This window comes from Notothenia rossii (genome assembly GCF_949606895.1).
Source record: "Notothenia rossii genome assembly, chromosome: 6".
NCBI lineage: Eukaryota > Metazoa > Chordata > Actinopteri > Perciformes > Nototheniidae > Notothenia > Notothenia rossii.
In genome coordinates, this window is record NC_136909.1 from 58,642,885 (window position 1) to 58,670,563 (window position 27,679).

At 39.9% G+C, this 27,679-nt stretch overlaps 1 protein-coding gene across 1 annotated transcript in view; it reads left to right on the forward strand.

The window, feature by feature from the left end:
• LOC307044209 (gamma-aminobutyric acid receptor subunit pi-like) overlaps positions 1–27,679 on the forward strand; it is a 241,866-nt gene that overhangs the window by 20,059 nt on the left and 194,128 nt on the right. The window contains exon 2 of the mRNA XM_079689285.1: positions 10,276–10,365. Within this exon, the coding sequence (XP_079545411.1) occupies positions 10,313–10,365 (53 nt within the window). The 5' untranslated portion in view covers positions 10,276–10,312. The remainder of the gene's footprint in view (positions 1–10,275; positions 10,366–27,679) is intronic.

Sequence of the window (27,679 nt, forward strand, 5' to 3'; positions counted from 1 at the left end):
ATACCGCGCCGGCATCACCGCCATAACCATAGCAACGTAAGTAAGAATGCAGCGCCGCCACGTACAGATGGCAACACCCAGACATATTCACAAATATAAAACAAATATTCAGAAACTGTAATGAACAATAACTATTATTTATTTCAAGAACTGTTATTTACAGAAACTCAACATTTCTAATCTGTGTGACACAAATATGCACGATTGTTTTGGGCTCCCCCTATTTATCTCAAAGTCGGCCTTCAGGGGAGCTCCCTCCCTCTTCGGGGGAGCCAAGCTCCCCCTAGCTCCCCCCCATTTCGAACAGTGTCTGTGGCTGAATGGCCAGCGATTAGGTGCGGCGCATTTATCATAGGTGATCAGAGCCAACTGCCTGCCGTCAGATTTCATTTAAAAAACAGATCTGATTTTAAGACTATTTCTGCGCTCATAAAGAATGATAAGAATAAGAATAATGCGTATTGAACTGGTTTCATTAATTAGTGAGTTTATTTAAAACTAGAACCGCCAATCGGGTCAATTTGTCTGATGTGTGTTTTGTGTGTGCAATATAACTTTTTTTCAATAAAATATTAAAGTCTCCCAGTCCGTGACTTTTCCTGAAAATGTGTTATGTAGCACCCTATGTTGTTAAAAATTGCATTCTAATAGCGGGATTTGACAGGTTTAAGTAGGCCTATACAAAAACCTCTGGCGGTTCTAGTGTTAAGGTAATTATGTACAGTAGAAGCCCTTTTTTTTATCAGTAACGAATTTAGCAGTTGAACATAAAAGTCAACTAACTGAGGGTCACTTGCAATGACAGTGTTGTGTCTAACTGTAAGCTTGTCACTCAGAGTAACCTACCGTTAATTTAGCTGCTGGAGAAGAAAGATCAAGGGGGGAGGGGGGCAGAGAGCTGTGGTTGATGGGCCATTAGTTGTGTAAATACACAGCTGAGAGCTGCCGTTTCATTCAGACTTTTTAAAAAACTGTAACAACGGACTATTTTTCTTAGCGGATGCATGTCAATTTAAATCAATACATACAACTATTTTTTAAATTAATACATACAACTATTTTTTAAATCAATAAAAACATTTTCTAAATCCATAAAAGCATTTCAATTAATATTGGGAGTCATGTCGTTACTTTGTTGAGAATGTGGCCGTGTAATAAGCGGGATAATTTGCAGCGACTTGTTCCTTATGGGGAAAATAACACCCGTCATGTGTGTGTAGAGGTGTGTGTGGTTAAAACACTTTCATGAAGTGAAGGAATTTCCTTCTATAAAACAGCTGTGGGCAGCAGTGAGTGTCACGGACATGAATTAATAGATCAAGGCAGACTGGTGCACACACTCTCCTGTCCTGCCAGGCGACACGCCCGTTCTAAGCCGTGTCCCTCACTCACATCCCAAGCATCCCCGAAAAGTGTATTATGTTGTTACATCTCAGATGTTATGTTTCAGTTGTGCTCTGTCTATGTTCAGTGATGCAAACTTGTCACCTTTCGGCGAAATTCGCCGTTTTGAATCCAAAATAAGTCGTTTGTGTGATTCATGTAGATCTGCAATACAAATATTTTTGGGGTATGGGGGGGGCTGGGACCCGGAGTAATCTGCGGCCGTGAGCTGTTATGTGCCATCATGACACGCATGGTGTTCTTTTTTTCTATATTATAATGAAGTACGAGCTGTGTGCTCGAGTCTTCCTGCCTGTCGGCTCTGCTCATTGATGTATAATAAGGCTCTGCTGCTCCGAGATGATGGTATAGCTTCAGCAGCTATATTACCTACGGGTGCGTTCGTTAATATTAACTGTGCGTCCGGAGTCACTGTGGCACAGACTGGACCGCTGGTGAACAGCTGTTAGAACGGGGCGTTCAGGTGTTCAGAGCAGAGCTCCCTGTCGGAGCGGCAGAGCGTGATGTGAACTGAAAAGTTTTTCTGTGGCAATATTATAATCGTTGAGCTAGCTAGCTAGCATACATTGTCACTATCTGCTAACGTTAGCTTTAGCCTTCTATTTCTAATAGTTTTTTTTCATAGGCTATAAACAGAGGTGGTATAATATTGTACTTGAGTAAAAGTAGAAGTACTCAGATCTTGTACTTGAGTAAAAGTAGAAGTACTCAGATCTTGTACTTGAGTAAAAGTAGAAGCACACAGATCTTGTACTAGAGTAAAAGTAGAAGTACTCAAATCTTGTACTTGAGTAAAAGTAGAAGCACTCAGGTCTTGTACTTGAGTAAAAGTAGAAGCACACAGATCTTGTACTAGAGTAAAAGTAGAAGTACTCAGGTCTTGTACTTGAGTAAAAATAGAAGTACTCAGATCTTGTACTTGAGTAAAAGTAATAGTCCCAGAGTGTAGGAATACTCTGTTACAGTAAAAGTCCTGCATTCAAAATGTTCCTCAAGTAAAAGTAGAAAAGTATTATCATCAAAATATAGTGAAAGTAGCGACAGTAAAAGTAGTCATTGTGCAGATTGGTCCATTTCAGAATAATAGATATGATATGTTTTATAATGATTGATCATAAAAGTGTTCTCAAAGCTGGTAAAGGTGCAGCTAGTTTGAATGACTTTGTATACTGCAGGGTAGCTTGTGGATTTACTCCAGGTGGAACTAAAGTCTGAATTAACACTTGATTATATTTCACTTAATTAATCCAGATCTGTGAAGTAACTAAAGGTATTAAATACATGGAGTGGAGGAAAAGTACAGCATGTACCTCTGAACTGTAGTGGAGTAGAAGAACAAAGTAGCAAAACATTGAAATACTTAAATAAAGTACAAGTATCTCCAAATTGTGCCCAAGTATAGTACTTGTTGAGTTTATGAACTTAGTTACTTTACACCATGTGGCTATAAAGATAAAAAGACTTAAGCCTTGCACAGAGTCACGAAAATACATTTTCAAAATGCTCAACAGTGCTGCCAAAATTATAAACTGACTGCTACACGATTTCAAATAAATGCTTTTATATATTTCTATTAGATGTGACTCTTTGGCGTTTCTGTTATTATTAACACTGCTGCTTTAGTTGTTCTGAGTGCTAAAATCCTCTGTCATTCCGTGGGGTGGGGGAGCCGGGGGCTCGGATCCTTGTCACCTTTTTCATACCTGATGAGTTTGCATCCCTGTATGTTAAAACGCCTCAGTCACCTTAATTCATGTAATAAAAACATCTCAGGTCAATAACACTCAAAGCTAAATGTGCAATACCATGTTCAGCTATGTTACTATTTATAATGTTATTGTTCTTACATCAGAAGATGTACATATTGGATTGATTTCTTAACTTACAGTAGGCTATTTTTTACAATGTGTGTTGGAAGGATTTATTAAATTACAATGAATATTGTCATTGTTGAAGGCTTTTAGAGAAGGGTGAACTATAAGCCTGAATTACATAACATTTTATACCTAAAAACATAAAAGGCACAATAAATAAATCACAATTATTCTAGTTCTTTTTACCTCCCGTATTGCTTTCAACCCACCAGCTTTTATGGTGTTGTTACGTCACTAACTGTAAGCTTGTCACATACAGTCTATGGTCACTCAGAGTAACCTACTGTTAATTTAGCTAGTGGAGAAGAAAGATCAGGGGGGGAGGGGGGAAGAGAGCTGTGGTTGATGGGCCATTTGTTGTGTAAATACACAGCTGAGAGCTGCCGTTTCATTCAGACTGTTTAAAAAACTGTAACAACGGACTATTTTTCTTAGCGGATGCATGTCAATTTAAATCAATACAGACAACTATTTTTTAAATCAATAAAAACATTTTCTAAATCCATAAAAGCATTTCAATTAATATTGGGAGTCATGTCGTTACTTTGTTGAGAATGTGGCCATGTAATAAGCGGGATAATTTGCAGCGACTTGTTCCTTATGGGGAAAATAACACCGTTCATCCAGATGAGGATCCCTCCGCTACACTTTGGGATCCTGATCGACCGACGAAGCTCCATTAAAATATACATATTTTTGGTGAATTACTGAGTTTAGGCACGTTAATAACGTTTTAATGAAGTTGAATACAGTATATTCATATGTGTCAGCGATGTCATGTCAATTCGGCGAACATAAACATAAATGATCGTGGTGAAGATGATGATTAAATTAGGATTAAAAATCGAGAGCCGGGCTGCATTTCCTCCCGTTCGTTTTTTTCGAATAACAAAATTATTTTGTTAAATAACAACATGGTGATGTTTTGTAAATGATTACATGTCTCTTATTTAGAACAGAGTATGATATCCGTGACATATGGATCTTAACAAAGTTCCGCTGTACATCCAGCGTACTGTATCTGACTTTATTTCACATGAGCTCCAGTGTGGAACCCCACTGCACCCCCTGGTGGATCAATGATCCATTGCAGCTGGCTTCATTATAATTACATTTATCTATCACGGGGGTGGTCTCAAGTCAAGCTGGAGGTTTTCCCTTGAGCGAGGGCAGATCACGTACCAATCACGGCCCTCGCGTTTCAAACTGTCTGAAATGAATCGCTACATCTGTAAGTCACACTTTATGTTTATCAAGCCACTCCACACCATATCCCCACCACACATGCTAGCCAACCCCATCATACTCAAACACCAGACTGCCATCGTCAATCACATCCGCTAGAGCGCACCCTCCCACAAAGCTCTCCAGAAAAGTGTCTTCCTCCAGGTATGCGTATGCCATGTGAATGTTTTTGCTTAATATCCGTTTGAAGACATCCCGTACACTCCCAATATTTGCAAACACTTCACCAATCCACTCCTTCTTTACCTCCTCCACACACTCCCAATCCCAATGTGTTTCCTGCAGACATATTATACTGGCCTCACATAGAATTAGCGCCCATTCTCTTTTAATCCTACTTTGGAAGCCAGATAGTTGCCATCAACAGGGATGTTATTGTGATAAGCGTCCTTTTCATCATTACCTTAACCTGATTTATTTCCCGAGCTCCCCCTCTGTTGAACTCGCTCTCCTTTTCTCCCTCTCCTTGTCCGCTTTGCGTCTAGCAATCCGCCCGGCGTTCTCCGCTGAGGCCTTCTTCTCCTCCTCCTCACTCCTGTTTCTCCTCATGCCGCGGCCCCTCTGCTCATCATTAGGGCTCCCGAAGGCCATGGCGCCCACAGGGTCCTCTGCCTGCTCTCCCTCCTCCATCTCTGATGCATCCGAGATGTCTTCCACCACTCCAGGACTCCAATACTTCTTTCCCCCGCCGCTGCTTCAGCCGGCGCCTCCGCCGCCCTGCCTGGCCTTTTTCTTAGCTCCAGCCTCACCTCCCGCCGCTCCTCCACCTCTCAGTCCTTCATCCTCATCACTGACCTCCTCAAAGGGTATTTTCTTCGCTCCTTCCGCCCCTTCCTCGTCGTCCTCCTCCTCATCTTGCTCCTCGTCTTCCTCCTTGTCCTCCTTCTCTTCCTCCTCTTTCTCCTCTCTCTCCGCCCCAAACCTGCACTCCCTGGCATAGTGTCCTGTCTGGCCACACTTGTAGCACTTAAACTCCGGGCACTCTCTGAAGATGTGACCGGGCTGGTTTCACAGCCGGCAGACAGGAACCTGGCGATTGTGCAGAACAGTTAAAAAAAACAACAACCGTTCACCAAAACAACGAATATGTAGGCTCCGTGAAAAAAACCTCACAAACGCTTTTAATCGTACTCTGTTCACCACTTCTCCGTTCTCTACCACTCATCAACCGTTGGATCTGAAGGAACAAGTCATTACACAAGACAAACCGACAAAGACAGACAGAAAAACTAGAACTTAAATACACACAAGACTAATCATACAAACAAGACACAGGTGAGGAGGGAGGAGAAAACACAGGGACACCAGGTGAACACAATCGGGTAAATTAGACACACCAGGGAAACTAACGACAGGGAACTAGTGATGGCAAAATAAAGCTTTGAATGAAGCGTCGAACCACTTGGATAATTGTGTCGGAAATAGGTTCCTTTCTCGAAGCTTCAGTTACAGCGACCTCTCCTGGCGAAGTCAAAGGCTGCAGTGGGTTTAACGTATCTCTGCCTTGAAAAATATTCGATGCACGCAGCACATGAATATCATGTTCTATTTGCAATTAAAGATTGATAATTGTGTGTATTGGGTTATTGAGAAGAGACCAGAGAGTGCTAGAATTTCTTTTGGGTGGAAAGGGCCTTTTATCAGTCATTAAAGTATTAAAGTTGAAAAGCAATGATTAAAAGTTTAACTCTTCCAGGCTTTGAACAAGCTGCGCGGAGGACATCGCTGCATCCTGGCCGCCGGCCCTATCCATTGGACTATCTATTCCTTCATTGAAGTGTTTTTATATTACTGATTTTCTTTTTGTTCACAACTTCTCCACATTTCGAAGTGTTTCACGAGCCAGAACGACCTATTTTTCTTCCTGGCTTGCTCTATAATTATCCAATTCAAATGCAATGCCAACAACAACAATTCAACAGCAACAACGCAAACTAAGACAACAACCCACACATTGCTTAGAGCGGCTATAAAGTGTTGAAGCGCTCAAATTTGAAACTGTTTCAACCTGTCACCTGTCAGAATCGAGACGAGGCAGTGCATTGAATCGCGAGATTGGACCGCGAACCAGTCAAGTGATTCATTCAGGAAATGAAGCAATTGCTGTTTCGACCGTCACATGTCACGTGATTTGAAGCAGTCGAACCACTTGGACAATTGTGTCGGAAATGGGTATAAATAAATATGTATGTATGTATATAGAACTATAAATAAATATAAATATGTGTATATATATGTATAGAACTATAAATACATATAAATATGTGTATATATATATAGAACTATAAATAAATATAAATATGTATATAGATATATAGAACTATAAATACATATAAATATGTGTATATATATATAGAACTATAAATAAATATAAATATGTATATATATATATAGAACTATAAATACATATAAATGTGTATATATATATATAGAACTATAAATAAATATAAATATGTATATATATATATATATATATATATATATATATATATAACTATAAATAAATATAAATATGTGTATATAGAACTATAAATAAATATAAATATGTATATATATATATATTTATATAAATATATATATAAACTGTATGTATCATGAATATCATTTACAAATAAAGATGGATGAATGCGTGTGTTGTGTTATTGAGGAGAGGGTTCTGGCAAAATATGGCATAGGTTATGGTGTGCTTGTGTAACTTTGGCACGGGGTGTTCATGTGGGATGGGGAACACTCAAAGATTTTTATTCAGGAACATTATTTTTTCAACAGTTTTTGGATTGAACCGATTTCTTTTCTTGCTTACAATTTCCCCGCATTTTGAAAACACTCGCTCAGATGGAACCGATGATGCTGGCATGCATAAAAATTGTTTCGCCAGTTTGAACAGATTGGGATACACATTTTGATGGTCCACCCAGCATGCCAGTGGTTCTTTCGATCTTTCCAGCGGTGGATCAGTCATGTACCGCTGCACCTCCACTGTAGCATCTGCTGTGGCATTCCTTGCCGTCCTCGCTTCAGAAGCATCTCTGTCCAGAGTTTCCCAAAGGTTAAGACCTGAAAGACAAACATGACTGTAATCATCAGTACTGAAAGGTTTCAATGTGTATCCTTTTTTACTTGTACTTAGTTTGTCCTGCATTTTATCAATTAACTATTTATAACATTACCTGTGGATGATGGATTGTCAACATTTGCTGGTGCCGGTTGAGCTGATGTGGAGGGCTGTTCTTCTGTAGGTGTGTCAGGTTGTGCGTTTTTCCTCAGTTGTGTGCAAAATGCTGTCAGTCGTTTAACTGATGCCGCTGCCTGTACTTGATTGTAGAATCCAATAGTTTTGAATCTAGGATCCAGCAGTGTTGACAGGGTCAATGCAGTTTGGCTCTACGTGGTGTCAAACTTGTTTTGCATATTTGACACCATGTTCTGTCCCAGTAGTTTTGCTGTGTAATGGCTTGTTTTTCCAATTTTGTCGTACAAGTATAGCATTAACATTTTCGTCATTGGGATGATCTTGGACCCTGAGACTCTCTTCTCCTCGGAGAGTTCCACTGTTGCATGGAAAAAGGGGGAGAGCAATTGCAGGCATGCATCTGCTGTTTCATAGTCCTCAGAGGACAGAGGTCTCACATCTGTTTTCAGCGTCGCAAGAGCTGCTCCCACTGACTGCCTCTCTTTGAAAAGGCGTTGTAGCATTAGGTAGGTGCTGTTCCAGCGGGTGTCCACTTCCTGAATAAGCTTCAGCACAGGGCGATTAATCTGCTCCTGCACTTCTCTGAGCTTCTCTTTTGCGGTTGTGCTGGTTTTAAAGAACGTGACTACTTTTCTAGCCCTTGTGCGTAGGTCTTGTAGGCCAGGAGTTGCATCCAGAGATTTCTTCACCACTAAATCTAGTGAATGAGCAAAGCAAAGTGCATGTCTTAGATTTAAACTTCTGACAGAGGCAACCATATTTGCTCCTGCATCCGTCACAATTGAGGTCACTTTGCCTTCAGTGCCCCATTCCTCCATGAGAGATCTCATTGCAGCAGTGATGTTAACCGCTGTATAAGCTTCAGGGAAAGGCAGCACTCCCAAAAGCACTGTGGCCAGCTTCGCAGAGTCATCCACATAATGGCAGGTCACTGCTAGATATGCGTCCATATTAATGGAGGTCCACATATCAGCAGTCAGGCTCACAGCCTCTACCCGCTGCATGACAGCCTTGGACTTCGTCTTCTCCTCCTCATAGCGCTTGACCACCATCTCCTTTAGAACCCGTCTGGATGGAAAAGTGTATCTAGGATCAAGCAAGGCCACAAGCTCCTTGAAGCCACAGTCATCCACGATGGAAAAAGGCTGCGAGTCTTTCACCACCATATTCACGGGAGCCCCATCCAGCTCTCGCTTCCGGTCCACTAAAACAAAGAAATAAAGACATAAAGAATACAAAAATTGTTTAAAAAAGCAAATAAGAATTTATGTGAAATTGCACTCAAAGGAAGCAGACTTGTGAGCAGTCTATGCTTGTGAGTCATGGAATACAGTCATAGCATATTGTGTTAGTGTTACTAGTTAATAATAATATAATACATACCATGTATGTTCCCCTGGTTCACAGCAGCTTCATGTTTGGCACTGAAGTGCCTAATTATTGAGGAAGTATTCCCATGATACTTCAGTTCAGTTGAACACACCAAGCACTGAACCTGTAGAGAAAGGCATTTATAAATACAAATGCAATTTCAGTCTATAAAGCTATAGCGTAATGGCTACATTGATCATATACATAATTGTACTTTAATGCTACTTAATATAGATTTGAGATAAACCATAGCTATAATATTGTAGTTGTCCAACCTTATCATGCGCAATCAGATTGAAGTGATCCCACATCTCAGAACGACCTCTCTTCCTGGCTGGCTTCATAATGATCCAAACGCAATACTAACAACTCAACAGCAACAAGGCAAACTACAACGACAATCCCACAGATTGCCAAATTGTGCATTTTTTTGAGCGGTTATAAAGTGTCACTTACTAAGTGATGCTCAAATTCAAACAGTTTCAACCAGTCAGAATCGAGACGAGGCAGTGCATTGAATCACCTGATTGGACGGCGAATCAGTGAGTTGATTCATTCAGGAAATTAAGCAGTTGCTGGTTCGGACGTCACATGTCACATGATTTGAAGCAGTTGCTGCTTCGGACGTCACATGTTACGTGATTTGAATCAAGCTTCGAAGCACTGCTTCTATGGAATAGGAAGTCCAGGGGTGAAGCTCCGTTCGAAGCTTCAGTGTCAAACTGCCATCACTACAGGGAACCACAGACAGATCTAAACCAAACAAAACACAACGCAGACAGAAAACCAAAGACAGATCTAGACAAGACACAACGCAGACAGAAAACCAAAGACAGATCTAGACAAGACAAAACACAACACAGACAGATCGTGACAGCTTAGTTCTAATACAGTGCGGAAAGATGTCCCACCAAATGGCACTTTGCAGCAATGGTTGTTACCTGTCTGAGAGATATCATCAATAGTTGTGGAACCGTACATATTAAAGATGGGAAAAGATTGCACATGCCATCCTGTGATGTGTTCCAGACTCACTGGATCAGCACAAACACTATCTGGCATCCTCGCTGAGATGCAGCAAACTATTTAGCTTTCAAATGGAGCAGAATCCATATCTTCTGTAACTACTGTCATCTCTTGCTTCTCTCTAAATTGCGTGTTGTTATCCTTTGTGTGCTTTTACCACAGATAAACTCCACCTGGCGTCTGGACTCTTCTTGCAGCAATGACTCCGTATGTATCCGGAGGGACCATGTTCACCATCCTGCTCATCTGCAGGTAAGACTGTTTACAGAGATACACCGGCTGAAAGGTGAAGGCAGGGAGTGACATTGGATTTTAATCCATCTAATCTAACAAGACAATGCTCGGTATGCGGGGATCTGAGCAGTGATGTAATGTAACTAAGTACATTCACTCAAGTACTGTACTTAAATACCTATTTTAGGTACTTTCAGTTTATGCTACTTCTACTCCACTACAACTCAGAGGTAAATGGTATACTTTTAATCCACTACATTAATGTTGTACCTTTAGTTACATCACAGATCTGGATGAATGATGTGAAATCTAACCAAGTGTTAAATCAGACTTTATTTCCACCTGGAGTAAATTCACAAGCTACCCTGCAGTATACAAAGTCATTCAAACTAGCTGCACCTTTACCAGCTTTGAGAACACTTTCATGATCAATCATTATAAAACATATCATACATATTATTCTGACATGGGCCAATGTGCATAATGAGTACTTTTACTTTTGGTAATTTAAGTATATATACTGTATATATTTTTTAATTAAATATATTTTTTATTGACATTTGGCAGCAAACAATTACATATTGTTTTTTCAAGGCATAATTGTACATTTTAAGTTTGTCTGTCGAAATGCCTTTTTCTTTTTTTTTACACAAAGGTAAAATAACGAAAGTAAAAAGTACGAACACTACTAACATTAGGCAGTGATCAGGACTTCACAGTAAAATCATACGTTTGTAAAAATTAAATCTGGCCCATGAGGTTTTACGAAATCAGTCCACTTTCTCCATCGTGACACAAATAGTTCCAGTTTGTGATTGACAGATGATGTTATCCTCTCCATTTTGTAAATTTCCATTGTAATATCCATCCATGCGTTTAAAGTTGGGCTATCAGGTGATAACCACTTCTTTGTAAGAGCTTTTTTACTCGCCACCAGCAACAGATTTAATACATATTTGTCTTTTTTAGTCCAATCTTGAGGTATGAGTCCAAAGAACAAAGTCTTACTCTACATAGGCACATGCCATTTGAAAATATCTTGTAAGGCTTTATGTATCTCTCTCCAAAATACCTCAATAACAGGGCAGTCCCACAAAACGTGATAATGATTTGCATTTGAATTTCCACATTTTCTCAAGCAATCTGGGGAGTTACCAGTGAGACTTTTGAGAGGGTGTTATAAAATATCTTCTTCCAACTCGCTCCAGTTATGTATCTCTTTAATTATGTTGCAAAGAGCAGTTATTCCTTTGGCTGTCCAATCCTTGAATCAAGTGTCTAATTTATTAGGAGTAAAGTCGGTGTCATATGCACACCATTTCAGAATTGTAATATGTTCCTCTAATTTATACTCAGTTATGACTGTTTCCCATACTTTAAGAGTCAGTTTTACACATGGATTTTAAATGTTATTTATGTAGCCCTGTAGGTCGCTGTCAGCTATGATTACTTGTATGGGAATGGATAATATTTTCTCTTCCATGGTTTTCCATTGGGCATCATATGATGGATTGCGCCAGCATACCATGGGCCTCAGCTGTGCTGCCCGGTAATACTCTTTAAGGGAAGGAGCCCACCCCCTCTTTTCTTTTGCTAATTGTACAGTTTTTAAACAAATTCTAGGTCTTTTAGCCTGCCATATATACCTTGATATTATTCTGTCCCACTCGTTAAATTGTTTTTGGTTAATCTCTATTGGTAAGGTCTGGAACAAATAAAGTAGTCTTGGCAGTATGTTCATTTTGATGGATACAATTCTTGAGCTGAGACTAAAGAAAGGGATTAGGTTCCATTTAGCTATGTCCTCCTTAATCTTTTTGTTTAAAGGGGAGTAATTGTATTCTGATATTTCTGAAAGATCCTTTGGTATTATAACGCCTAAATATTTGAAATGCTCTGTGTGCCATGCCAAAGGGTATCTATTTCTAATTTCAACTGGTGGGCTGTAGTTGTAAGTAAGCAATTGTGTTTTAGCAATATTGACCTTGTATCCTGACAGTCGACCATATTGTTCAAGTGAGTGCGTCAATTTAGGGAGAGAGTTTGTTGTTTGAGCCAAAAAAATAATAATTGTCGTCCGCAGCAAGCCAGCTTGAGATACTGACCGTGATTAGTAATTCCCCTAATCTCTTCATTTTGTTTTATGTATTGAGCCAATGGTTCCAAGTATAGTGCGAAGAGTAGTGGTGACCATGCACAGCCTTGTTCTAGCCTCTTTCGAGGGTAATGCTATTTCAATCAGGAGAGACGGTTTTGATGTAATAATACATATTTATTGCGCAGATGCATAAATGAATGTAATGGTAATTTTGGCGATTAGGCCTGTTGTGCAGGAAGTATCATTCGGGAGGGTAGAGCCGATCCAATGAAACCCCCCTCGGGTCTAGACACTGGTGGTGGTGAATGGATAGTTGGGTCGGTCTCAAGAGGAGTGGTTTAGCTTGACCCTGGATTCAGAGGGACAGGAGGTGAAAAGGGGGGGAGGAGGGTTGCGTTGAGTCACCTGAAATGACAGCTGTCAGAGCGGGAAGAGCAGATTTAAAAGGCTTGACAGAGAGTTATGATAGGCTCTTGGGAATAGAGCGAAGTGATTGGTTAAGCTGAAGAGTGGAGAGAGAGTAGTAACATGGGAATAGAGATACATGGGAATAGAAATACATGAAGAGTAGAGACGGTCTTCCTGGTTGAACTTGCACTGAGCTTAATCTGACAAATTTCCATTAACTTTCATTCTAGCAGTGGGCTTGTTGTATAATGCCTGTACAGTTTTATTAATTGTGTCATGTCTACCAAATCTATGTAGAACTCGATAGAGAAAATCCCAATTTAACGAGTCAAAAGCTTTTTCAGCATCCAAGCTTATTACTTTAAGTATATTTTGATGCTAATACTTTATACTTTAGTAAACATTTTAATGTAGGACATTTACTTGTAACATAGTATTCCTACACTATGGTACTTCTACTTTTACTTAAGTACAAGATCTGAGTACCTCTAGATCTGAGATGAAGATAGGAAGTTACTCAATAGCAACTCCTCATGCATGTGATACCAAAATAAATTCCAAGGCCACTTCCATGATGAAGCAACATCGGCACCACATGTTATAGTCACTGCATACAAGTGTTGTTATAATCCCTTCAGAGGTCATACAGAGAGACTGATGGGATGTTTTGGTCCGTTACCGTGAAGAGAAGCTTCTCCTCTTCTTACATTTTCAAAGCACAAAATGCACTTTGCACATTCTCGATAAGGCTAACCCTCTGGGCCTGGCTGAAGCCCGCTGTAAGAGTTTCTGTGTATAGTGCAGTGCCTCTTTGCACAATCAGCTCTGGGATTAATGTGCTGAAGTTGGTCGCCTGCTACACAAGCAGGTTGCCAAATGCATACTTCTCTGTCCAAACGCCATGCCAGTTGGAGACCATTCCAGCATTACATGAATTCATTTCAGGAAGATGTGACCCCTCAAAGATTCAAAGTAGATTTCTTGCGCAATGATCATTGTTGTGTTTAAGAATCTTCTATTGTATGTCTAATGAGCCTTATTACCACACTGTGGACTTCAACACACTGGTTCATGCCAGTCAAAGCCTTAAAAATATACCTATGTATACGACATCTTTTTCAATGAGAAACAAATATATAATTGTTATTGTTAAGATATAACTTCAAAATGTCATTGCAGCTGCCAATATGTGCATACATTTTATTAAAAGGTATAATTAATAGTATTCTGTTGCCTATAAAAAAAAACGTACTCTTTGGCAATAATAGTCAAACTATTACATTTTTACTGAGTAATTTATTATACTGTATTTGTAGAAACGCTAAAAACGCTGTGTTTGTAAAGTCACGGCCAGTCATGTTTTAAATACCAATATTCTGTCTATTGTGCAATAATAATGACTGGTGGTGACAGATTGATATTTCTGTTTACATGCAAATGAACTCTCAACAGTGCAGCCTCCTTATGGTGTTTTGAAACATTTCAACCTTATTTCGAACAACTTTTATGCAGTGAAAATGACTTGCAGAGATTGTTAACTGTCACCAGTTACCAACAATGCTTTGGCCACATATTTTCACATCAATTTGAAAGAATAGAAGGTTTCACTCTAGAATTCTTCGACCTCTTAGTGCAGGGGTATTCAACTAAAATTCAACGAGGTCCAGTTAGAGAAAACCTCCCCATGCAAAGGTCCGGAACATCAAAATGTCTTACTTGCTTTATGAATTAATGTCATATATATTGAATTAGCTTTATCAACGTCTGCATGTAATCAACAACCAACTGCCAATCAAATAAAGAAATTACAATTAAAAAAACAACAATATTTATTGTCAATTAACATTGAACTATACAGATATACAGTAAATACTGTGGATATGTGTAATGTTCCTCTCGGGCTGCATTCAAAAATAAAATAGGAGAAAATAAATAAAATAGCTTTTGAAAAAATGTTTATCTTAAAAGTGATTAATTTTAGATAAAAAAAATAAAGTGTAGCAGCAGCTTGAGTTTCCCTTTTTCTTTGTTAACTGTTTCACATCATGACTTAACAGTTTCAGACGATTATATAATAATATCAGTCTTTACACATCATAACAATTGAACAGTTTTAAAGTTCCTCTTTCTTTCCCTCTTATATTGCAGTCCCTCACTCAATTTGTTTTGCTCAGTGCGAGAATTGAGTTTGAGCTTGTCCTGCCAGGAGTTTAAATCTGGGCTGAAATGGTGTCAGGGCCATTCTCACACACATGCAGGGGCTCATTGGTTAGCCTCGGTTAGCCTGCCCTGGAACCATATTTATTTTTTGTGACCTCAGTTCTGACTTGAGAGGGAATGTTTGGTCAAACACTTTGTGTTTTGTCTCATAGTGGCGTTTTGGCACTTTCAATGAGCGCCACGGTCTCTGAACAAATGAGACACACTGGTTCTGTGCTCCCAGTGGGCAGGATGAACATGAATGAGTCCACTCAGGGTTAAAAGCTCTGTTCTCACTGTCCACTTTCCTCTTCTTGGAGAGCGCAATGTGTAATTACTTGTCTCTCCCTTTCTGCCGCTAACACGCCTGTTCACTCTCCTCTCCGCTTCTCTCCCTGTATCAGTAATTATTCTCTTCACTCACTTTCCTCTCCGCTTCTCTTCCTGTTCTCGGAATGTGATTAATACCAATTCAAGAAGACTTACTATCAGCAATGATTGAAATAAATCTAGATTGGGTTATTAATCTTTGCTTTAGTTATACAGAGTCTAAGTATCATCAGTTTCCTGTTAGTTAGCTTAGCTTGAGCTTTGCCAGGCCATGTTTAGCCACTTTGGCTTAGGACCCCGTCTGTGGCGGAAAAAATTGAACAAATTTCATTTTGCTTTCTACTGTATCTGAGCCATGTGTGGAGCAAATCTAGTGACTAGTAATCACTTACACTTATAGTAATTTAGCGTCCTCTGTAAACATTTATGTGAGACAGTATCTGACTAACATTTGTCCATAAAAGATACACCGGGGGGCGATATCAAGGATGGCTTATTCTATTTAAGTACAACATCTTGCTCAGTATGCCCTCTAACGTTCTTTTCAATTTCAGATCTATACATTTTTGGCAATATGCACCAAGGTAATGAAATAACATTTTAGAGCTTGATGATCATAATCTTATCCTGTGTAATGTATTGATTGAAATTCAATCATTGCAAATGGTACTGTGTAATTGATATGACCATCAGCAGACCCTGTCAGCATGAGGTGTTCAGCTCAGAAGCCCTGATAGATCTGGTGATTTAGTGATAATGAAACATCGCTTACCCTCTGCCAGTAGAATACAGATGTGCTACAACCGTCTTCCTACAACATACATGGGCGCGTTATTGACCCAACGGCTTCATGAAGACAACCACTGACCTTGACAGTGCTGAAACTTCCAGCACCCTCACTTAACAGCAAACAGAAATTCATAAAGAGTCATGAGAGCTGCAAATGTATCCAAGACTCACTGGGACACAGATGGCCTGCTTGAACTCTCTGGAAAGATTGACGTTTTGCTTAATGTGCAGTTGCAGTATACTAACAAAATAGAGCTATAATCACACGTTAGCAAATTCAGGCTAAGATTACTTCCTGCTCATGTTCCTGTGGTGCTCAGTATAAAACCCTGGCAGCATTACAGCTTTGTTAAAATAACAAAGCAAGGATTCACAGCTAAGCTTGTTATTCGAGAGAAAAAAATAAAGATGTCGCTGTCACAGCCATATAAAGTATTATCTGGTGAATAAACATTGAAGTGGAGCGGACCACACATTTCGCAAGGGAGCTACAATTCAGGAACAACAATAGTCAAGGAAAAGATGCAGGGAGAAAAACACTTCAGAAAATAGACATACAGTCCAACAACCACTTAAAATATGTATGTATATGTTATTTCCATAAAAAAAAAAAAGATAACTGATTGAGTGCTTGCTTTGTTTTTCTTGCTTTGCCTGTTAGTTTGTTTCTTCTGTTAAGTTCTTGTATACCTTGAATTCAGTTTACAAATCTAACTAAATTATAACCAAAAGTAATTTTGACACCATTTTTCATTTCAGAAAGGAAGAAGGCTACTCATTTGATATTGGCAATCTTCAATATTCTCAGTTTAAATTAAACTGTTTAGCAAGTCAAGCTACAGTTAGCTTTATGCATTTAATGTAAATGCAGTCTCTATCTCGTGTTTTCAGCTGATTTAACATGAACCTTTGACAAAAACTCTTAAATAACTATTTGCATATTACAATAGAATAGTCATTTGGGAATGACTCCCAAAACGAATAACCATTGGAGGGTAGCCTAACAAAGACAGGCATATGGTGTGAATCAGTCACAGTTTTAAACTGAAAATGATATGGTCATGTTCAGGAAAAGATCATGGTATGTTTGATGCAAAACTTAGGTTATGTGACCCAGAGATGGAGGACTCAAGTCCTGGACTCAGACTAGAATGCCGATTTTTGGGACTCGTGACTCGACTCGGACTCGTACTGTTTGACGCGGACTCGACTCGGACTCGTCAATCAATCAATCAATCAATCAATCAATCAATCAATCAATCAATCAATCAATCAATCAATCAATCAATGTTTATTTAGCCCAATATCACAAATGTTACATTTGTCTCAGTGGACTTCACAGTTTGTACAGAATATCAGTATGACAATACGACACCCTCTGTCCTTAGACCCTGACATCGTACAAGGAAAAACTTCCGGAGAAAACCCCACAGTTTAAAGGGAAAAATGGGAGAAACCTCAGGGAGAGCAACAGAGGAGGGATCCCTCTCCCAGGTCGGACAGACGTGCAATAGATGCCTTGTGTAAATTGAAAAGATAATACATTTGCAACATAGGTATTCCAAATGTTTGGAAATGCATGTTTGTATAATAGGAAGATGAATCCACAAGGATATCCATCCAGGACTTATGATCCAGGACCACAGCCACGACTCAAGATCCCGGACTCGCTATCCATGACACAGGACCGCAGGATCATCCATGACTCCGGATCCCGGCGTATATAGACACCAAAAAGAAAGACATTTGGGGAAGCTGGGTTAATCGGAACATGAGAGTACACAGGTATAGACAGAGAGAAGGAAGAAGTAAGATGTCCCCCGACAAACTAAGCCTATATCAGCAAAACTAGGGGCTGAATCTAATCAGCCCTAACTATAAGCTTTATCAAAAAGGAAGGTCTTAAGCGCACTCTTAAAAACGGATAGGGTGTCTGCCGTCCGAACACAAACTGGAAGCTGATTCCACAAAAGTGGAGCTTGATAAGAAAAGGCTCTGGCTCCCATTGTACTTTTAGAGACTCTAGGAACAACCAACAACCCTCCATCCTTGGAACGCAATGCCCTAGTAGGACAGTAGGGTATAATGAGTTATTTAAGGTAAGATGGCGCATGCCCATTAAGGGCTTTGTAGGCGAGAAGAAGAATTTTAAATTCTATCCTGTGTTCTATAGGGAGCCAGTGTAATGTGATCCCTTTTCCTAACTCTGGTTAGTACACGAGCTGCAGCATTTTGAAACAGCTGAAGCGACTTGACTGACTTCTTGGTACACCCTGATAATAAGGAGTTACAATAATCCAGCCTTGAAGTAACAAATGCATGGACTAGTTTCTCTACATCGTTTTGAGGCAAGATATGCCTGATTTTTGCAATGTTACGTAGATGGAAGTAGGCGGTCCTTGAAATTGATTTTATGTGGGCGTTAAAGGATAAATCCTGATCAAATATAACACCAAGATTCCTTACATTCACTGGAGGCCAAATTAATGCCATCCATAGTTAGTATATCTTTAGATAATTTGTTTCGTAGATTCTTTGGGCCAAGTACAATAACTTCAGTTTTGGTCGTGTTTAACATAAAAAAATGTAAGGTCATCCATGTTTTTAAGTCCTTGAGGCAGTCTTGAATTTTATTTAGATGATTAATTTAATCAGGCTTGATTGATAAATATAGTTGAGTATCATCCGCATAACAATGAAAGTTTACAGAATGATTCCTTATAATATTGCCTAACGGAAGCATATATAATGTGAACAAAATAGGTCCGAGCACTGAGCCCTGTGGCACTCCATGGCTAACTTTGGTTTGCGTGGAAGATTCATCGTTGACACGTACAAACTGAGAGCGTTCAGATAGATAGGACCTAAACCAGCCTAAAGCATTTCCCTGTACTGTATGCCAACTAAGTGCTCTAGTCTTTGCAATAGGATATCATGGTCGATAGTATCAAATGCAGCACTGAGATCGAGCAAAACAAGAATAGAGACAAGTCCCTTGTCTGAGGCTATTAGAATGTCATTTGTGACTTTAACCAGAGCTGTCTCTGTGCTATGATGTGTTCTAAAGCCAGACTGAAAATCTTCAAATAAATCATAGTTTTTTAAGTAATCACACAGCTGTTTTGCGACTGCTTTCTCAAGAATGTTTGAGAGGAAAGGAAGATTAGAAATAGGTCTATAGTTGGCTAAAACCTCTGGATCGAGGTTGTGCTTTTTAAGAAGCGGTTTTATCACTGCTACTTTGAATGATTGTGGAACATAGCCTGTTAATAAAGACATATTCACAATATTTAATAAAGAAGTGCTAATTAATGGAAAAACTTCTTTTAACAGCTTAGTTGGAATCGGGTCTAAGATACACGTTGATGGTTTAGAAGAGAGAATCATTGAATTTAATTGTTCAAGGTTTATGGCTGAAAAGCATTCTAGGTTACTATCTAGTGTAATATTAGAACTTACATTTCCGGGAGCTGTTGATAATAATATACTGGTCAAATGCAAGAGGTCATTAATTTAGTTTCTAAGAGTAACAATTTTATCGTTAAAAAAGCACATAAAATCATTACTACTGAGTGCTATGGGAATAGAAGGCTCAATCGAGCTGTGGCTCTCTGTCAGCCTGGCTACAGTGCTGAAAAGAAATCTAGCATTATTCTTATTCTCATCTATTAATGAAGAGTAGTAGGCTGCTCTCGCTTTACGCAGTGCTTTCTTATATTCATTGAGAGTAATATGCCAAATTAAACGAGATTCTTCAAGTTTAGTGGAACGCCATATCCTTTCAAGTTGTCTCGACTTTTGCTTTATTTTGCGGGTTTCGGCATTATGCCATGGAGCTAATCTATGTTGTTTTATTTTCTTCTTTTTCAAAGGAGCAACAGAGTCTAATTTTATTCGCAGCGCATCTGTAGCACTATCAACAACATGATCAATTTGGGGTGGTGTACATTTTGTATAAGTTTCCTCCCTTACATGCAGACATGCTATCGAGTTAAGTATTGGTGGAATATCTTCCTTAAATTTGGCTATAGCACTAACAGATAGGTTTCTGCTGCAGGAGCTTTTGACTAATGCTTTGTAGTCTAGTAACAGTACTTCAAAAGTTACTAAGAAATGGTCGGATAAAGCAGGATTATGCGGTTCGACTAATAGTTGCTCAATTTCAATACCATAAATCAGAACAAGGTCGAGAGTGTGATTATTAGCAGTGGGTTGGTTTATTTACACTCTGACAGAAACCAACATAATCTAATATAGAGTTAAATGCAACAGTAAGGCTATTTTTATCATCGTCAACATGCATATTAAAGTGACCTCCGATAATTACTTTATCTGTTTTAAGTACCAAAGCTGATAAAAACTCAGAGAATTCTGATAAGAATTCTGAATAAGGACCTGGTGCACGGTACACTGTAACAAATAAGATTGGCTGCAAAGTTTTCCAGGTCGGATGCGTAAGACTAAAAACGAGGCTTTCAAAGGAGGTATAATTTAATTTTTGTTTAGTATTGATAAGTAAACTTGAGTCAAAGATTGCTGCAACTCCACCTCCTCGGCTCGTGCCTCGGGCAATATGAGTATTGATATGGCTGGGTGGAGTGGCCTCATTTATGCTGACATATTCTTCATGTCTCAACCAAGTTTCAGTGAGACAGCATATATCAATATTATAATCTGATATTAAATTATTTACCAATATTGCTTTAGATGCTAGAGATCTTATGTTTAAGAGACCACATTTAATCTTCCTGTTTTGTTGCACTGTAGTAGTTGTTACATTTACTTTTATTAGGTTATTATGTATGACACCTCTATTAGATTTTACCTTAAATTGTCCTTGAGCAGACACCGTTAATATTGGGTATTTTATTGGGTTCGGGATTCCTAGTCCCTGGACTCGACTTGTACATTGACGCTCCGACTTGGACTCGGATTCGAGCAAGTTTTGTCTCGAGTCAGATGTACGCTGTCCTCAGGGTCCTCAGATGTGCACCTGCGAGGTGAGTTCAGGTACTGGGTGCGCTCCCGCTATTCCAGTCTAGAGATGTCCAGAGACACACCCGCATCACAGATTTTGCTTCGACATTGGGAAAGAGCAGCGCAAAACGCTCGTTTTTATGTGGAAACAATATTGAAGAGAATGTTCCGTAACACATTAATCTAAGGATCGATTTCAGACATGTAGGTAGGCTCTTGAACACTATCAGAGTAATGTGATCTAATCAATAAATAAAGATTCAGCCGATAACACTAAAGCACATGGCTACTTAACATGCAGAATGTCGTTATTTTGCATGCTAAGTAGCCATGTGCTTTCTGGGGCTTAATCTTTATTGATATAATTAAAACATGCACTATAATAATTGTAGCATCCCCGGCTGAATGATGGTCGGACTCTGATGGTATCTGTTTATTGCACACCCTTGCTTGTATACAATCATTACCAACGTAAGAACGTATGCCCTTATCAGCCAGGTGCTAAAAACCGAATGTAACTATTTAGCATATGTTAATTTATTCGTCATCTATCTGTCATTATACATGTGTGTTTACACTGCTCTGTTGTCCATTGACTTCCGGTAAAAGTTCCTTCAAAATAAGAGTTCCGGTCTTATTACTATCCAAATAAAAGTGCAAAACGAAAACTTTACCATAAGAAAATATTGGCATAGAAATATAATCACTTCTCTAAAAGGTAAATCATTTTAAATATAGTTAGACATATTAAAGGTCATTTACAATAACAATTTTTTTTTAAATAATAATAATATTAATACTAGTAATAAGCTTTATATTTGTATAGCACCTATTACAAGCATTGTAGCCAAACTCGCTTCACAGCAGTTCAATAGACAGATTATTATAACATGACAGGATAAAAGCAATGTAGAGGAGCAGCTACATTTCAACACATATATCCACCAAGATTAATACATGAAGACTTGTGACTCGGACTTGACTTGGAATCTTCTTGGGTGACTCGGACTTGGACTCGACTCGGACACTCCCTGGGTGACTCGGACTCGAACACAGGTAATGATGACTCGGACTCGACTCGGACACTCCTTGGGTGACTCGGACTTGGACTCGACTCCGACTCTCTCTAGTTGACACGCACTTGAACTCGGACTCGAAAAGTGAGGACTCAAGAGTGACTTGGACTCGTGAATTGGTGACTTGACTACAACACTGATGTGATGTAGTTATGGTTATGGTAGCTAAACTGTACAGCAAGAAATTATCCAAGGAAAGTATTCCATACAACCCTCTTGGATTTACAATAATCTGGTGATCCTAACTGTACATGTTTTTTGTTAAACAGCCACAGGGAATAAGGGATATATTTATGATTTAAACCGAGCACAACTGCATTCCTCTGCATTCATTAATCAACCCACATTTACATACCCATGCAGTAGCATTGGCTTCATTTCTCATTAAGTTTCTCTAAGTAGAGGCTTATTAAATATCACCTCACTGCATACAAGATAGTGACAGTTTTATGGCACTGGTTACATAATGCATGGATAACATTTTATTGAAGCCTATTACAGGCAGATTAAAGGATTACAGTACGCTTTACTTTCCTTAACTGCAGAGACATGATTTACTCCTGTATATAAATCGATTTCACGTCAGCTTTTTTTATTGATTGTCACTGGAGAGATTAAATTATTATTTAATGTCTGCATTTTAAAGCATAATCAAAGGGAACATTTCAATGTTGATAAATTATTACCTTTAAGATTATTGTATATTTCTTAAAGAGAAGATCAATTGTACTTTGGTACATATTAAATGAAATAAGTTTTAAGGATTTTCATTAAAATACATTTTGGATTTATTAAAGAGTATTGTTTTCACTGGCACTCGAGAATCAGACAATGTCTCTTCATGCAGTTTGAAGTTTGTAAGTACTGTAAGCTTTCTGAAGATCAAATTTTAACGCAAAACAAAACTGACATCGATCTTAAATTTGGCCTCTTCTGACAAGTTCACTGGCAACTTTCAAATGCGAACGAGAAAGTATCTTGTGCGCACGAAAAAGTATCTATTAATAAAGCGTGGCCTCGTTTAATTTAAATTGAGGCCACGTTTTAATAAATTGAGGCCTTGAATTACATCTTGTGCGCACAAATTAATAAAACGTGGCCTCGTTTTATTTTATTTTCTCTCGATGAACCCTCCAGGGCTCCGTAGTTTCTTGACTTCATTCAAAATAATTCTTAGCTATAAATATATATTTTTTTTTAATAATTTGATATTACATTTGCATGAGGAGTCAATTTCCCTGCTGTGGATGACAAATGTGCAGATGTTCCCTATTTAGAAGTGTAGCATTGTTTGGCACAGAATTTTAAGTTTTAACTATAAAGGAGTTTATAATTATGTGACTCTAATGAGAAAATGTAGTGACTGGTCAAAGAAGTCAGCAGGGCTGCCTGCCACAGAAGAGAAGTTTTTGCATCCGCACATTTCCATCCAAGATTCTCAAGGTTCCACTGATATTTGAACTCCTATCCCTGGATTCAAAGTCCAGAGTGCTCACCATTACACCATGGAACCCTTCACACTATGTTCTTGGAGGCGAAATTACAAACTCAGCGGGCCTGCCACAGACGTTTTTGCAAGAAGTTTTGCAAAACTGCTGATGGTACCCCATAAAGCCCAATGGCCCTGATCTCCTCATCAGCCGGACACACCTTCCCTGGACGAAAAACTGCTGGTCAGATATAGAACATACCTTTTCCAAGCACACATTTGGCAAGGTTAAGAAAACGTAGTTAGAAAACGTTTCTCGATGTATTCAAGTGGCTTAACCGTCGTTATAATACACACACCGTTATTATGATACACAATGTCGTTCAGAAAGACTTCTAGTTCATAAAATCCCCCAGTACAATATTCACTAGCCTCTGAAACGTGCCAGGAACATTACACATACCAGAAGGTATTACTCTGCATTGGTGTTTTCTGGAGGTGATTGTGGAATTAGCTAATAAGTGAGCCTTGTTAGCTTCTGATCTCTCTATTAACTTCTCATATTTGCTGAGAGTTGCACAGTGCAGACCAGTACACAAGAGAGGTTTCTCAATACTCAAATTTCCCTTCCTCGACTCCTCGGTCCTCCGGTAGTGACCCGGAAATGGATTTCAGCCCGCCATGTTGAAGGACATCTCATTTCTCTAAATGCACATCGGGGACCGAGGACCGAGCATCGAGCATCGAGGAGGCTCTCTGGAGGAGCTATAACCAAGGAGACACTGATGGTTCCCCCACGGCTCCTCTGCGGATGCATTTCCGGAAACGGTGGAGTCGCGATGCACAGCCGGACTTATCTCAGCCAATGACAGCTCTGCATGCATCCCCTGGATATTATTTTAGAAACTGCTTTCATTGCGTCGCGATGTTTCCAGAGAGAACAGCTGTGAGGTCCGTGCAGAAAGCAGAGCAGTGTGTAAAATATATATCACTCAGTATAACAGGCCTACTCTCTGTATTTGTTTTAATTAGTGGATAGGCTATCTACAAACAAAGAGTCGATAATTTTCTAAGACCATTTAGTGCTTCACATAATAAAATACACAACGGCTGTAGCCTGATCATGCTTTAGGAGCTGTAGGTGTGTGTGGTACAGTGTGTAGGTGTGTGCGTGGTACAGTGTGTAGGTGTGTGCATGGTACAGTGTGTAGGTGTGTGCGTGTTGTACAGTGTGTAGGTGTGTGTGTTGTACAGTGCATAGATGCGTGTTGTACAGTGCGTAGATGCGGCGGACAGACAGGTCTCAGTTGGTTTCGTGTCCTCTGCTTACTTTTAATACTTGTAAATACAACTTTTGTCAGTCTCTGATTGTGTCACGTTGTTATGAGAGTGCTTTCATACTTGTTTGATTCTGAAATTGTATATATTTCTATAAATATGTGTGTGTGTGTGTGTGTGTGTGTGTGTGTGCGTGTGCGTGCGTGCGTGCGTGCGTGTGTGTGTGTGTGTCCCCGCATCTGTAGCCTGTTATTGTCTCATTGTACCGCACTGTAGTTTTCTATTTTGCGTGCATGAAAGAGAACATATGGGACAGGAAAATAGAGAGTTTGTTCAATGTAACGCCCCTGCACATCCAGGGAATTCAAGGACTAAAAACAGAGACTATATTAATCAGAACAGTTCATCAGTATATTAACATTGCAGCTGCCAGCGTTCAGAGCACTAAAGACAGCAATAAAGAGGGACGCTAGAAAACGTCTCCCTAGAGCAGGCATGGGCAAACTAAGGCCCGCGGGCCATATACGGCCCGTTGGGCTTTTGAATCTAGCCCGCCGAATATTGGTACAAAATTGTCCAAATTATAGTGAAGACCGCATTCATTTTGCCTTTTTCCTGCAATACCTGCCATTTTAGTTGATCCCACTAGATGGCGCTGTTACGGCTGCTGCCTTCCTGGTCGTCTGAGTGTTTTCAGCTGTGTGTGTGTTCTATGTAAATGAGCTGTGCGGTTGCCCTCCCGGCATTGGCTCCCATCTCCTGGTCCGCCCCTGAAGATTGCGATTGGAGCACGCCGGGCCCGACGCACTCCAATCGCAGCGCACAGCCGGCGCACACCTGCTGGAAATTACTACAAAGCTTGGGGACAATCATCATTCTGGAGGCTTTGTAGGTGGACAGATGCCTCTCGCTACTTGCTCTTTGTTCTGGGGTTAAAACTTGTGTGATTAGTTAGAGTGTAGAGTAGCTTAGTTAGTGTTTAGAGTAGCTTAGTTAGTGTTTAGAGTATAGTTAGGATTTGTGACTGTTGCCTTTAGTTTAGCTGTGTTTTTGTATAGCTTCTTTGTGTTAGTTGTACCACTTTTAGAGTGAGGTTTTGTTTCGTTCTTTATGTAGTATATTAGTATGTATTTTCCCTGTATGTCTTTAGACTCCTTTTTTTAGAGTCCTCCTTTAGTTGGTTATTTGTCAACCTGTGCCCTTTTGGCTCTTTTGTTTGTTTCAGGCTGCTTGCCTGCCATTTTGTTCACAGCTGTTTTAAATAAACACTTATAATTAATACCAATTACATACTGGTGTGTGTTGCATTCCTCTTCTCCTAGTTGGGACGTAACATACATGGGGGCTCGTCCGGGATAAATAACTAATTCCTGGGGTTATAGGTGGGGTTTTTCCTAGCTAGAAACAATTTTAGTGGACTTTGTAAGCAGTTCACCTGAGTATGGCAACTTTTGATTTGGAGTCGTTTTTGGTCTGTCCTTCTCATAAGCAGGTAGTTCAGTGTCGTAGAGACGACTTATATGAGATAGCGCAACATTTTGGTCTCCCAGTGGCAAAACAATTATTAAAAAAAGAGTTAAAGGCTCTGGTGGTGGATGAGTTGGTGGAAAGGGGTTTTCTGGTGCTGCCTGCACAAGCTGAGCTCACTGTGCCAAATGGCCGTGCTAAAGGAGAGGGTAGTGACAGCGAGGGGAGCGAGCAGTGTAAAGCACCGTCTGCGCCGCCTCGCTATAGTCCACCATCTCCTGGTAGTCCTGATTCCTGGGAAGGGAATAAACTTAAAGTCCGCCTCGCCCGACTTCAGTTAGAAGCAAAAGACAGGGAGCAAGACAGGCAGTATCAGTTTCAGTTGGAGGTAAAGAAAATCGAAGCCGATAAGGAAATGAAAAGAATCGAGGCTGATAAGGAAGTCCAGATCCGGATGCGTCAGCTGGAGCTAGACTCCCAACTGCGCGCATCCGGTGCTTTTGACTCTGCCGGAGGAAACTTGCCATCTCCACCTCCTCCACCTGCCTTTGACGTGAGTAACAATATTTCGTTAGTGCCAACATTCTGTGAGACTGAGGTGGATACCTATTTTAGCGCATTCGAGAGCATTGCTACAGCGTTGCGGTGGCCGGTTGAAGTTTGGGCTCTGATGGTAACGTGCAAATTACATGGAAAAGCTCGGGAAGCAGTTGTGGCTCTCACGTTAGAGGACAGCCTGCAGTATGACTCAGTAAAAGGTCCCATCCTCAGAGTGTACGAATTAGTTCCTGAAGCTTACCGGCAAAAGTTTAGACACTATAGGAAGAGTCCTGATCAAACGCACGTAGAGTTCGCTAGGAAAAAGGGAATGTGTTTTGCTAAGTGGATTGCTTCATGTAATGCTACCGATTATTCTTCTCTGAGAGAATTGATCATGTTGGAGGAGTTTAAGAAGTGTTTGCCTGATCGCATTGCGGAGTACGTGAACAAACAAAGGGTAAACTCTCTCTCTGCTGCCGCTGTGTTAGCTGATGAGTATGTGCTGATGCATAAAACTGTGTTTTCCCCTGTCTCTACAGAGAGATCCCGCCGTGTGTCAGCCGCACCATTTACTCAGCCAGCCAATGTGTATAATGTAAGCAGAGAAGAGAGTGTTTTTACTGTCATAAACCTGGACATGTCATTGCCAACTGTGCAGCGCTGAAGCGCAAGGAACAGCGGCAGAAAATATCTCCGCCTAAAGGCATTGGTCTGGCTACACACGCACGCGCACAGGCAAGT